The sequence below is a fragment of the Rosa rugosa genome, chromosome 7 (genome assembly GCF_958449725.1).
Source record: "Rosa rugosa chromosome 7, drRosRugo1.1, whole genome shotgun sequence".
Classification (NCBI taxonomy): domain Eukaryota; kingdom Viridiplantae; phylum Streptophyta; class Magnoliopsida; order Rosales; family Rosaceae; genus Rosa; species Rosa rugosa.
In genome coordinates, this window is record NC_084826.1 from 27,470,226 (window position 1) to 27,484,308 (window position 14,083).

Here is a 14,083-nt window from a genome sequence, read left to right on the forward strand (position 1 = left end):
TGGCGGAACTTGGAGCCCAATCTTGGAGGGGCCAAAAATTAATAGTTTAGTAAATTGGGGCAATGGGGGGGCCATATATATACAAAATTGTTGACTTTATTGGTGTTATACACGGCTGGTTAAGGAAATTTGAAAACATTGGGGGGGCCATGGCCCTCACCCGCCCCTATAAGGATCCGCCACTGCATGTAGAGATCCATGCAGTAAAATATCGTCTTAGGAGCTACCTGAGCACTATACGTATAATGAAGAACACGATAATTTCAATAATATATTACACAACCAACTTGTGTCAATAAATCTGGGCAGATGATATGATCATATTTTTTCAGCATGTTAGATGTAATTTGCATCACAGATGTTATGGCGAGTTCTCTTTCTACAAGGTGTACCTATGATGATATTCTTCCCTTTAGTGTTGAATTGTAAGTGCTTTTAATTTCAACCATTTTAAGTCAGATTGCCTTAATTGCTTTGTATTTAGCAATGTTCTGTTTTTTCAGTTAGTCTTTTTTTTTTTTTTCTAGACCTTTTTTTCCCCCCTCAAGCTTAGCAATGAAATGCAAATATATGGTTAATCTTGTTTGAAGTACAAATTTTTCAATTTATAAAGACAGTGCAAGTACACGGGTGTTATCAGACACTTCGAATTGATTGTCGATCAGTTCACGCTACAAATCATGCTTGTATGAGACTGCCTTGGGCAACTTATAAGTCTTAATCAGTAAGTCAGCAATTTCTTGTTCCCATTTAAAAACATCTTCAACCATTTCCACTCCATTGATCGGATGCATATATTCACAGTTGTTAACTTTTATATAGGAGTACATATATACTTTCATCTTCTTTTACGATAAAAGCTGAAATAGAACTAGAATTAGAATTGATCGGATACAAGTTCCGAAACAGGGTCATTTGAGGTAACAAGCTTCATTTCCCGATCATTTTCATTATGTGATCAATAAAGGTTTGGTGATGGATCTCTTCCACGCACCAAGTTATTAGACGGATACCTTTCTGTGGCAAAGGTAGAGTCCCCACAATTGCAGCCGGCATGATTGCAGAGGCTTGTATAGGGATGACATGATCTGGTGACCCCCAACCGAAATCGACCTGGTTGAATCCTAGTTTTCCCCACTCCGATATAAACAACGTTGTGTAACTTAGAGCTGGGGCAAACGGGTCCTCATCCTCAATCTGATGACCCTCTTTGATGTAATTGGTAAACTCATTTGGAAGCTTAGCCTTGGCTTCTTGGATCATTTCCACCACATCAGCGAGTAACGAATGAGCCAGTGCTTCACTTGAAGCTGTTACCGTGACGGGGAAGAAACAGTTTCCATAGAAGCCTTTCGGCAATGGAGGGTCGACAAGGTGACGGCAATTAGCAAAGAAAACCAGCTTTACTTGTGTATTTTGCCTCGAGTGGTTTGACACAATCACAGCCCTAGTTCGACAAATCCACAACACGGCAGCTACAACTTCGAAAGAAGAGCAACTCCGGCCGGTGGATTCCTGAATTTCTCGCTTCAAGTAATTGATTTGGTCCGTGAAAATGTCTATGGCTTAGTTTGGGATTGATTCCTGAGGTGCTTTTGGAGCTGCTTCTGCTTTTGGGCCAAGAACATGGTGTTTGGTAAAATCTCTAAAAGCTGCTTTTGGTTGAAATTGCTTCTCCGTAAAGCTGAATTTGGGAAGCTACAATTTGTAGCTTTTGAAGACCTGCTTTGGGAAAACACGGAGCATGAACAGTAGAGTTTAATGAAAATTTAGAGAACTGCCAATTCTATCCTCCTCCTTTTCTGAAAATTACATCGAAACAGATTGGTCCATCGCGAGGCAGACATCTCATTCATAGCCTTCTTTGATATCACCCCAAAATCCAAAACCCACAATTGCTGCATCAAAATTCCATTACAAAACCCACCCACCCATTTTTAGTATCTGATTTTCGAATCATCTATATATAATTTTATCCAAAGAATCCAAATTTTTACACTGGATTTCCGATTCCTGGGTGCCCCCTGTCTTTGTCCACCCACCAAGATCAATCTCTATCTCTCTCTCCATTCCACCTAAAGGTACTTTTTTTCTCTCTGTAATCTGGGTTTTGTGCAATTATTGCTTTTTCTACAGTGTTTTTGATTCTTTGATTGCGTTATGTTTGATATCTGCAAAAGGGTTTTGTTCTGTTTTGGTGTTTATGGGTGGTCTGATTGCTGCAAAATTTGTTTTTGCAAATTGGGTTTTGGTTTTGAACCTTCTGACTGCTTCAAAATTTGATCTTTTCAAATGGGTTGATCTTGTTTACTTGATTGATGTGTGTTCTGGGTTGAAAAGATGGGTTGATCTTTTCAACTTTTAATTTCCTTGAGAAAAGAGAAAAGGATATTTGCATGGATGAGTTTCAATTTGGTGAGACTTCAAATTTATTTCTCTGCGTTTTGTATGTTGGTTATGGCCTTCTTATGAGGAAAGGTATGAAATATGGTCACTTTTTTAACGCAAGTGAGACAATTTTCTCTTGGAGATTTTGTTATGTGAACTTTTATCATAATCACTTTATCAATTCAATTTTGTCATTTTGCTCTCATTGTTTTAGAAACATGATCTATAGGAGTCATGGTATCAGAACTGCAGTTAGTTATGTGCCTGCAATCTTTCCCAGGGAATATGACAATGATGATTGAAGTAAATCCCAATTAGCTTATTTGACATGCATTGCGTCTGTTTTGTGCTTTAGTTCATTTATCTACTGCACTCGGATGACAAGTCTGTAGAGTCTTACCGTTTCCGTCTGTAGATTCATAAACTGTGGAATTATCGTTTGGCTTTTGTAGGTCATGGCATTCGATGAAACGACTTAATCTTGATTGACGCGTCGTTGATGAATCCAGCAACATCGTCGATGAATCCAGCAACATTAGTGATAGTTCTTGCAATTTTACTTGCATTTGGCAAAAGTCATTTAAGTATAGCATTGCACCAGTAGAGAGAAAACTTTCTGTACAGCTTATTTATGTTACCATTGTTCTTTCTCTGGGTGTTATTTTGCTGGTTGGTCTTTCAGCCTTTTATATAGATGGAATTTACTCATCGACGCCCTCAAACCCTGTTTAAGTTGAAGTAAGGTTTTGCTCAGCAAAGGCTTGTTTCAGAGTCTTGGCAATGATTTTAGACTTGGTCACTGTAATCTGGGTTATTTTTCATGTAAGCTCTGCGGTTACACTCATGTCCTCTACTTCGGTTTACAATGAAGTCAACTCTCATCTATGCAACAGATTTAATGTTCTACTCATCTACTGTACCATAAAAGGGGTGGTTATATACTTATATGAACAATGTTCTCTTTTACAAAATTTCTGTGTAATATTCTTGTCAGAGTGAATATATATCAAGGTCATGTATGCAGACCTAATTTACAATGCTAATTTACATTTTGGTTATACAACAAATGTACACTTAATATACAACAGATGACTTTCTAGCAAAGTTATGTTTACATGTACACAATTACATGAGATTTTTTTTTATTTGGTATGGTTACATAATCAAAAAACAAAATTATGTATTTTAATAGCATATCTTAGCATGTATGCCCATTTTTGTAATTATACCCAGCCAAAGCACTTTTGCCTTGCAACTTACCAAACACCTAGAAATTGCTTTTCGTTCTCACAGCACTTTTAAAAACAGTTTACCAAACACCTCAGCTGCTTCTTCTCACAGCAAGTTCGGAAGTGCTTCCTCTCACAGCAAGTTCGGAAGTGCTTCCTCTCACAGCACAGCAATCCCAAACTAAGCCTATGTTAGCATGTTGTAGCTGGTAGTTCGGCACTGTAGTAGTAGTGGTGGTGGTGTTTAGATTCATCTGTTGTTTGGGCAGAGATTTTGTAAAGAAGTCTCGTTTCCACACTACTGGTGTAATACTCGGGTGCTTGATGCCCCTTGCCATCTCGCCAACAGCATTGAGAAACTGTGCAGATCCTAAGCCGTCGCAGATGCTGTGGCTGAATTTGATGCCAACCACGAATCCACCACATTCAAATTCAGTCACCTGTTCGTAATGATCATCTTATGTGAGAATGAACATATAATTATCTAAAACATGAAAGAATATTTACTCTAAATCGGGCTATGTCCTTGAGATTGCTTGGAGTTGTTAATAATATAGAGGATTTTATACACATGCATACGATTTAGCTTGGGAAGAATGACATAAAGTCTTTTAGGATTAAAAACACTATAGACTTTAGGATCGAGGGCATGACTTCTTTCCTTGCAATATGAGAAATTCTTTTTGTATATAAGAATGGGTGAGTAATTAACCTCTTGAAGCTACGAGGAACTAATTATTGTATAAGGCAGAGTAGTATCAATTGCTTTAACAGTCACAAACTCGCAAGAGTCGCAACAATTCATCAAACATTATGGGTACCAATGCATCATTCCTAGGAAAATATATAGTTTGCTTTTGAGTCCGGGGCAGAATTTTCAAGTTCTAAAGGACTATTAACGTAATCAACATCGCGTACCTGCATTTGTAGAAGTAGGTCAAGTCCTTCAGCTCCTCGAGGAAGAAGATCATCATATTTGTTCGAGTGGGAGGCAACAGTATCATCAAAGTAATTGACAGCATCAAGTGAACAATTAGCATATGCCTCGACCAACCACACACCTTGTCCACTACATTCAACTTGAAGCTGACCTCCACCATTAACATTAGACACTTTCAGTCGTCCTGCAAGAGGGTAATATGGAACCAATGCTTTCGACAAACCTTCTTTTATGAGTTTGGCTACTTGGTGATATTCCCCATGTCTATACACATGCAGTGTTCGAGCATTGCTTCTTAGGACGGGCAAGCTGTCGATTTCCGATAAATCAAGGGTGGCGATCGGTGTCTGCTCGCATGGTCTAACTAGGCTTTGGCTTGATCGGATCACAGAGAAAGCCATGCGGTGCATGTAGTGAAAGATTAAAAGCTAAGAATTAATCAGAGAGGTGATCGACCATGTACATTTAATTACAAGGTCATATATATATATGATGGATGGAGTCTATGAGATCGAATACCTATACTTCAAACATAAAACTTGTTCGATCGCTTTGAAGTCTAAACTTATGTCTGTCAGGTACTTTTGTTTATTACTACGTGCAGTGGAAGACACTATAGCACATTTTTTTAAAGAGTATTTCAACTCGTATTGGTCTGCAGTGATATTATCTTAAAATGAAAATTTGAACAATATATTACGGAGTCATTATCGGCTACTCGTAACACAAGTTAGATTGTTGGTCTGAACACATCTTCAAAAGGGAGCTACATAATGAGGCTAAAAAGATGGTCATGTGATCAAAGATTGAAATATCTGTGATATTTTTGATATATCCTCTGATATCTCCCTTTTTGGAGGGACCGATATATTATAGGGGAAAATATCTTATCTTCTATCGTTTTTTGTGAAATTTCTCCTATATCATCAAATATCCTTAATATATAAGATATTTAGGATATATCTCAATAAAATGAAAAAATATCTATAAAATCTGATGAAAAAATAAAAAATAGAAAAAAAAAACCTAGTTATATATTCACATATAAACATTCATTATGAAATATGGAGGTTATGTGGGGGTATAAAAATTTAACAACGGTTTCTAGTCAGGATATGACCCAATAAAGAGGCAAATTAAACTGTTCGTTAAAAATGTCTTGAAGTGAAACCTCTTAAGGCAAATTTGGGTGTAGAGAAATCTCCTCAAGGCGAATCTGGGTGAGGAGAAATCCTCTCAAGGCGAATCTAGGTGAGAAGTAATTCCCTAAATGCAAATCTATGTGAGGAGAGATCTCCTCAAGACAAATATGGGTGAGAAGTATTCACTTGGAGGGAAATCCGAGTGAGGAATGGAATCCAGATAAAGAGAAATTCCCTTAAAACAAATCTGGATGAGGAGAATTCATGATGGAGCAATTTCAATAAAAGAAACAAACTTAATGGAGCCATGTTTCAAAAAGTAACTCATTGTGGTTCAAAAACTTGGTGGAACCACCTAGAGTCTCTTTTTGAATGTAGATGAAGTTGACATTCATTTCTATTAATATGTAAATCCAATAAATTGATTATTTCAAAAAAGATATATTTTTCAAAATATTCCCAATATATCTCAATATTTCCGATATCTCATTTTTTTTTCAAAGTTACCAATAATTTAATAACAAATTACATATTGTTCAAGTAAATCCAGAATATGTGTCTGGCCCAAATTCTAGGTTACTTGACCTAGTTGTAATAGGGTTTTGAATTAGAGATATTCTCGGAGATATTCATAGATATCCGATTAATTGTACGATTATCTTTCCTTGTACAACTCTGATTCTATATTTTATAATTCTCTATATAAAGAGGCCCCTATTATCAATGAAAGTACGACTCAATTATCTCCTAATTCAGTTTTCTTTAAACACGTTATCAGGACCAAGCCCTAACCCTGAAATCCCAAAAATCAAAAATCCTAAAACCCTAGAACACCTTGCCACAACGCTGCCACACCTTGCTATAGCGTGCCACACCTTGCCACATCCCGCCGCACCTTGCCAAAGCGAGCCACGGCGTTGCCACAGCCCGCCACAGCGAGCCATAGCCCTGCCACACCTTGCCACAGCACGCCACACCGTGCCACACCTCTAGCCACAGAACTGCCACACCTTGCCAAAGCGAGCCACGGCGCTGCCACACCTTGCCACAACGAGCCACAGCCCTGCCACACCTTGCCACAGCACGCCACACCGCTGCCACACCAGAAACCCTAATTAGAGGTATGTTTTAAAGTTCCCGTTTTTAGAGTTTTTGTTCTTTTTCTCTTCTTTTTCCTCGGCGACTTGCAAACTCCCTTCTTCTACCCTCCTTTCTTTATCATAGGGGAGACCTAATTAAGCCGAACTGTGGGGGTTCGTGCTCACTCCAAGCTTGGAGCTTGTAGAGTCCTCCAAACTTAGAGTTTGTTGAGAAGTTATGATCGACCACAAACACATCATTGTTTATATCTAATCCAATTCCTCTAGGAATCGGATTTCTTGGAAGTGACTACGCTCAGAAATTCTATTATTTTTGTGGTAGCCTTTTTTTCGCTCCGAAACTAACCCTAATTTCTTGTTCTCTTTCAGGATGAGTAACCTGAACAAACTAGACTTCGTTCCATTGGGAACAACTGGCTATGGATATCACAAGTGGTTTTGTGATGTCCGCCAGCATCTCAAGGCCGATGGAATCCTGGATATGATTCTCGAGCCCAGCCGGGATGTGCTAACTGTTCAGCAAACTCAAGCTTTAGAAGCAAATAGAGCAGTCTTAGAGGCAAATAAGGTGAAAGCCATCATCCTAATGACTTGTCATATGAATGATTGGCTCCAGTATGAGTATATGAATGAAGAAGACCCCAGAAGACTGTAGGTCTCACTCGAAGAAAGATTTGGCAACGTCCGTGATTCCTTGCTTCCTGACCTAGAAGTGAGATGGCATAACCTCCGCTTCTGTAATTTCAAGTCAATTCTTGACTACAACTTAGAAGCACTTCTCATTAAGTCCTTAATCGAATTCTGTGGTAAAGAGATCACAGATCCGATGTTGATTGAGAAGACTCTCTCTACCTTCCCTGTCTCTGCATTGATGGTTGCTAAGAACTATCGAATCGATGTTACTGCAGGACGGATCACAAGGTTTCATGAGCTCATTGGAGCTATGAATGTCGCTGAAAAGCATGACAACATCCTTGTGAAGAACTATAATTTGAGATCCGTGGAAACAGAGCATATTCCGGAGTCCAATTATAGTCACGCCCCTAAGAGAGAGAGCCAAGAGCGAAACCCTAATCTTAGAGATACTTCTGGATAGGCCTGGGCTCGGGTCGGGCCGGGCTCGAAATTTAGTGAGACCGAGACCGAGCCCGAAACTGTCGGTTCGGGCTGGTTCGGGCTTTTTCGAAAATGAAAACCGACAGAAACCGAACACAATCAGGCCGGTTCGGGCTTTCGGGCTTTTCGGGCCCAAAATCCAGTTCAGCTGAGCTTTGCCAGTTTTCCTGTTTTCTCGGTTTTTCAAGGACAGTTTTGGACTTCTGGCAATTTTGCCACTCATTTTCATACCTGGAAGGCTGGAGTCCATATCAAATTATCAATGCTATGAAATAAAGTAATAAACTCATTAGCATAATAGTGATCAACTGATCATGGCATCATGCATTATTACAAGTTTACACTTTACAACACAGTTACAAATTCACATTTTTCACAACTACAACTCTACAAGTCACAAATAGTCAAACAGACAAATTCATTGTCCAACATAAAACAATCCACATTATTCAATCAATTCATTCAAACCAAGAGTTCAATCAACTGAAATTTTGAATGGTACAACTACAACAGAAAAGAAAAGTGAGAGAACAATGAAACATGAACACAATTTGCAGAAACTGGGCACAAATAGTCAAACTGTGAATTGTGAAATAAGTGAAATAACTGAAGCTTCAGGCCTCTAGGCTCTAGCTGCTCGGCCAGCTGCCTTGCTCCACAAGTCCAGAACTCCATGACAAATTGACAACTCGACAAGTGCACAAGTCTGCAACTCTGCATTCACATTTCAAAACTTCAAATTACAATTTTACAAATACAAAGTTAAAAACAATAACCTGTAGGACACTGTAATGAAACACAGCTAGAATACAAGATATGAAGATAATATAAATTTCCAAATCAAAAATGCGGATTCCCATACAAAGTTACAGAGTACAAATTAGGAGTCCATTCCAAATAAAAAAATGCAGGTTTCCCTACTTCTCATACAAGGAGTCCATACTTGATACTCCATAGTCCATACCAGATCAAAAATGCAGGTTCCCAAATCCAAAAAACACCACTGATCCATACCAGATTGGCAGATTTCCTAAACTAGGACTCCATACTCCATACTCCATCCAGATCAAAAATGCAGTTCCTAAATCCAAAAGCACCACTAATCCATACCACATTACCACCAACCTAAACTAGGATTCCAGTTCATAATTTCACATTTTTCACACACAAACATGAACACAATACCAGATCAGCATATAGATTATGCACATTATGCAGATAGATACCAGTATTCCAATATCATTAAAAGCATTAACCAATATCATTAAACTATTAAAGCATAACATCAACCAAATGATTGAAGACAAGAACATTATGCAGTATGCACATTTCCAAAAGCATTAAGGTAGAACACTAACCAATAAAAGTTGTACATTAACCAAATGCAGAAATGCACAATTTTAAAGAAAAACTGGGGCAGTAAGTTATAGTACCTTATTTTGCTGTTTTTCCTGCATCAACTACCTTTGAAGTCTTTGATGCTTTGGATGATTTAGAAGTAGATGGCTTTTCAGGCTGATCCACTATACTACCTTCTTCTCTTGCATGTTCTGCAAAGCAGCAAAAGTGCAATGTTCAAACACAAAAATGCAGATTTTCAAACATTGTATCATAAAGTATAAACTTGAAATAAATTAACAAGGCAACCATTCCAAAAATAAAAATCATACCATCCTCCACACTTTCATAAAATTCCATGTCCTCAATAGTAGGAACATATTGAATGTTGTTGATGCTCTCAGATCTGATCCAGTTTTGGTAGCAAATCAATGCTTCCACTGTTTTGGGAGTTAAAGAACTCCGAAAGGGATCGATCACTCTTCTGCCAGTGCTAAAGCAAGACTCACTTGCCACTGTACTCACTTGTATTGCCAAAACATCCTTGGCAAGTGCAGCAAGATTAGGATACTTGGCACCATTCATCTTCCACCACTCCAATATATCCCACTTTTGAGGATTTGGAGGCTTCTCAATCGGGTCCAATAGGTATCTATCCACTTCATGTCCAATAACAGCTTCGTCGGAGTCTTCCAATTCTCTCTCCCAATCTTGTTCCATGTCGGCTATTTTTCCAGTAGCCTCAACACACTTTTTGGAGCTGGATTTGTAGCCTTGGCTAACTGTGCTCTCTCCACTTTTAGATTTTCCATTTCCAGTCCTTGAAGCCATCATGGATGAGCTGTACAGATCATAAAGAGACACTAGAAGCTCTTTAACCTCAGCAGACTTCTTCTTAATGTCATCGGACTCCATCTTCAGCCAATTATTGCATATACTTTCAAAGTTTCTGATCTTGAACCTTGGGTTTAACACCAAGGCAATGAATAAAAGCTGATTGCAGTCTTCCAAGCTCCCAAAATACTTATTAAACTTCCCTCTCATCTTCACGGCCATATCAAACAAGATCATTTCAGTCTCTGAACCAGTGCACGGTTTAGTGAACAATTCATCGATCTCCGATTTGATGGCCACTATATCATGAAAAGCTTTCCATGATGTTGGGTGATTTGAGGCACTAATCCTCATAGTGACATCATAGAAGACTTTCAAAAACCTAACAAAAACTGCAGCCTTTTCCCAATCCTTTTTAACCGATGGGCCTACTCTTTTTCTCTTCGGTTTCTTCCTTGAATCAAACACTTCAAGTTGCAGCTCATCATCTACATAATCGATGTCTTCATCCTCATCAAAGTACCGCTCATACTTGCTGTCTTCATCCTCAGCAGAAGTTCTGGATGCTCTGGTCCATATAATCGCTCTACTAAGGAAGGTAACAGCCAAAATAGGCGAATACGGAACCAAAGAGGTCAACGTGGAAAGAGAGAGGTAGGCAACGCCTCTGGCCATGTTGGTGGCGCCACCAACACTAAGAGTCATCCTTATGACGCTTTCAAAGCGCCTCAATCAATGGAGTCTGAGCAAAGAGATGTATGTTCTCGATGTGGAGTATCCGATCATTAGGCAAGCATTTGTAGAGCTCGTAAAGAAATTGTCACCGCCTACAAAGCATATTGTGAAGCAAGAGAAGCTCATTATATGAAACAAGAAGATTAAGAAGATGATCTAGAGTGAAGGGTTGAAGACTTCAAATCTGGCTGGGATCAATAGATCGCCAATTCTGTTATTAAGTCTTTATTTTTCCAAGAGATGTAATAGGCAATTACCATATATTGTACTAAATGCCATTGGTTTAGCTTCTCTTCAAAGTAGCTAGGCTCATCCAAAGTAAGTATGATGTTTAGGAAGGTTTTGAGATAAGTGGTACTTAAGCGAGCTTTGCTCCACCGACATCTCTCTACTCACCTGGTCATATTTATTTTGGAGTTACCGAAAGAAATCAAACGATTACCTTTGTTTTGCATTAGCTAGCATTTGGATTAGATTCTCTTAATGGTTAAGAGACAATGATGTACTCCGTTGGCTTATGAATAAAATTTTGAGTTATTTTCATGACTCCATTTTGATTTTGAGCATATGACTTTGTGACTACGATGGCTGGGCCATCAGTATTAATTCAAGGACATGGAATAGCCCAAATTCCCCTTGCCAAATGACACCTTGATTACTGTCACAGAAACTCTTTACGCTCCTAGGGCAAATCGCACCTATGAATAGCCAAAGGATTCCATGCAAAAACACATGTAGAGAACGGAAATGAGTTCCTTTGCAATATCTCTAATGATTGCGAACAAAGGCGCATCTTAGAGAATTTTATGTGTCTCTCTAGTGGATTTTATGTCACCACTATTCGAGCTACTAAATCCAATAAAGTTATGAGAGAAGATCTCTTGGATTTAGATACATATTGGTTTTGTCAAGACATGATAGGTCATCCTAGTCATGATATGATGATCCGTCTACTAAATACTTCACATGGACATCCATTCTTCCGAGCGAAACGAAGCACGAATCAAAGATTGATTCTTGGACTAAGTATGACCACCGCCGCTACCCAGGGCACCGCCGCCGTCCACCACCAGCCTAGGGCTGGCACAGTCCCTATCCATAACGCCATGGATGACGTCCTTCATAGTGATGGCGCCCTAGGTGATACTGCAATCACCAACTTTGCTTCAAATAGCGTCTCAGACGCTTAGGCCCAACCAAAATCCTCATTGGTTGCTTCTAAGGCCTCTCGCTCATTTTATAACCCCGTTCCTTAGGGAAATTAGGACTGAGACCGTCTTATGCAAAAGATATGAAAATACTCATTCTATTCTACATAGAGTCCGTGGGGATTCTGTGGACTAGTTCAACCAACTTGCGGACTTTTAAATATCTCATGATGTTGGCTGACATGCAAACACGCTGGTCACGTGTTGTGCCATTGTCCACCTGTAAATGCCGCTTATACTACACTCCTAGCAAATATCATATGACAACGGGCTCACTCCCCGGATCATCCTATTCAGTCAATTGGATTTGACATTGCTAGAGAGTTTACATCGAAGACTTTCGATGGTTATTGCATATCACTGGGACTGATGTTGGACATCATATTCTCATGTACACACCCAAATGGTCTCGCGAAAACTACTATAATGGTACCCTCGATATTGGTAATGCACACCAATCTCCTTATATCCGCTTGAGGTTATGCAATATCGCATGCAGCTATGCTAATTCGTCTATGACCTATCGCCACTCAATCTATCTTTGCGTTATAGCTAGTGACTAGGTACAAGTATTTTGTACTTACACACATTTGAGTGAGCTATTTATGTGCCAATTGTGCTGCCACAACGCACTATGATGGGTCATTACAGACAAATGGGCAACTCAGTTGGATTTGATACTCCAACAATCGTCCGCCACTTAATGCCCTTGCTAGGCGATCTCTTTACCGCATGTTTTGCAGATTGTCACTTTGATGAGACAGTCTTCCAGTCATTAGGGGGAGATAAGAACACGAATGTTCAGCAGAAACGACAGGAGTTGTCGTGGTCTGTCCTCACTATGTCTCATATCGATCCCCACTAAAGTGACGAGATCACACATATCTGCTGCAAACATGCCTGCAAGGAAGGACGTCCCTACAAGATGATGTAGTGCCACCCTACACGGAAGTAGGCATGGTGCCAACGCCAAAGAGAGTGACACTCTAGCGATGTAGGCCACGGCCCCAGCTAGGATGTGTGGGATCGAGGCCCGTGGGTTCGAATGATACTTTGGCACAACCCAATCCTTGGATCATCGATGCTCAAAATCCGTCTCATGAAAATCTTCCGGATTATGGTTATCGTTGGGGGATGCCTCAACGTCAGAACCTATTCCTGAGAATATAGAGCTCTTTGAAAATTACACTAGTGTACATGAGACGTGGGATAGAAACTCCATCATAATTGATGATGTAGTCGCGCATTTCATTGTGCATGAGTTTGTTGAGTTCGATGATATCGAACCATGCTCCGTTGATGAATGAATGCCAATGTAGAGAGAGATTTGGCCTAAATGGAAAGATACGATCCAGGTTAAGTTGGATTCTTTAACGAAGACGAAGGTTTTGAGCCAATGATGCCAACACCTCCTAACATAAAACCTGTTGACTAATGGGTCTTCGTTAGAAAGCGTTATGAGAAAAAGAGATAGTAATCTCGCCTTATGGCGCAAGACTTCTCACAAAACGCCCTGGAATCGACTACGATAAGACATATTCTCTCGTAATGGATGTCATTGCACTCCACTACCTTGTTAGTTTGGTAGTTTCTGAATAACTGAACATGCAGCTTACAAATATGGTCATTACGTATCTCTATGGGGATCTAGATACGAAATATACATGAAGCTTCATGGTGAACTTCATTTACCCAAGTCAAGTGTCTCTAGACCACGGAGCGCGTTTTACAAAGAGGTTGAAACGCTCACTAAAGTGACTACTTGATTGGGAAGGGATATGCCCACCCGTTTCCATAACAAGTTTTGGATTCTATCGCGGTTCATGTTGGACATGATCTTCATTGGAAGCCCTTAAAGAGTTAAGGGAAACCGCTGAACACTTGAAATCCGAGTTTGAGATGAAGGATTTTGGGATAACACAATTATGTCTCGGTTTGGAACTTGAGCATTGTGTTGATAGATGCTTAAGCATTTTGACAAAGTCAAGCCTTCAAGCACCCCCATGATCGTCCGTAGTCTTCATCCTGAAAAGGATCCTCTTCGTCCAAAAGA

General features: G+C 39.6%; 1 protein-coding gene and 1 long non-coding RNA gene across 2 annotated transcripts; one reads left to right on the plus strand and one right to left on the minus strand.

Moving 5' to 3' along the window:
• Positions 1-751: 751 nt before the first annotated feature.
• On the minus strand, positions 752-4,978 carry LOC133723979 (acyl transferase 4). Its single transcript, XM_062150840.1, has 3 exons — positions 4,536-4,978; positions 3,805-4,057; positions 752-1,559 (listed from the first exon to the last, which is right to left on the minus strand). The coding sequence occupies exons 1-3, from the start codon at positions 4,965-4,967 to the stop codon at positions 931-933; spliced, it is 1,314 nt and encodes a 437-aa protein (XP_062006824.1). The 5' UTR covers positions 4,968-4,978; the 3' UTR covers positions 752-930.
• LOC133723980 (uncharacterized) lies at positions 1,567-3,431 on the plus strand. The gene is made up of 2 exons (XR_009853395.1): positions 1,567-2,081; positions 2,841-3,431. It is a non-coding gene; the product is annotated as an uncharacterized LOC133723980 (long non-coding RNA).
• Positions 4,979-14,083: the final 9,105 nt, after the last annotated feature.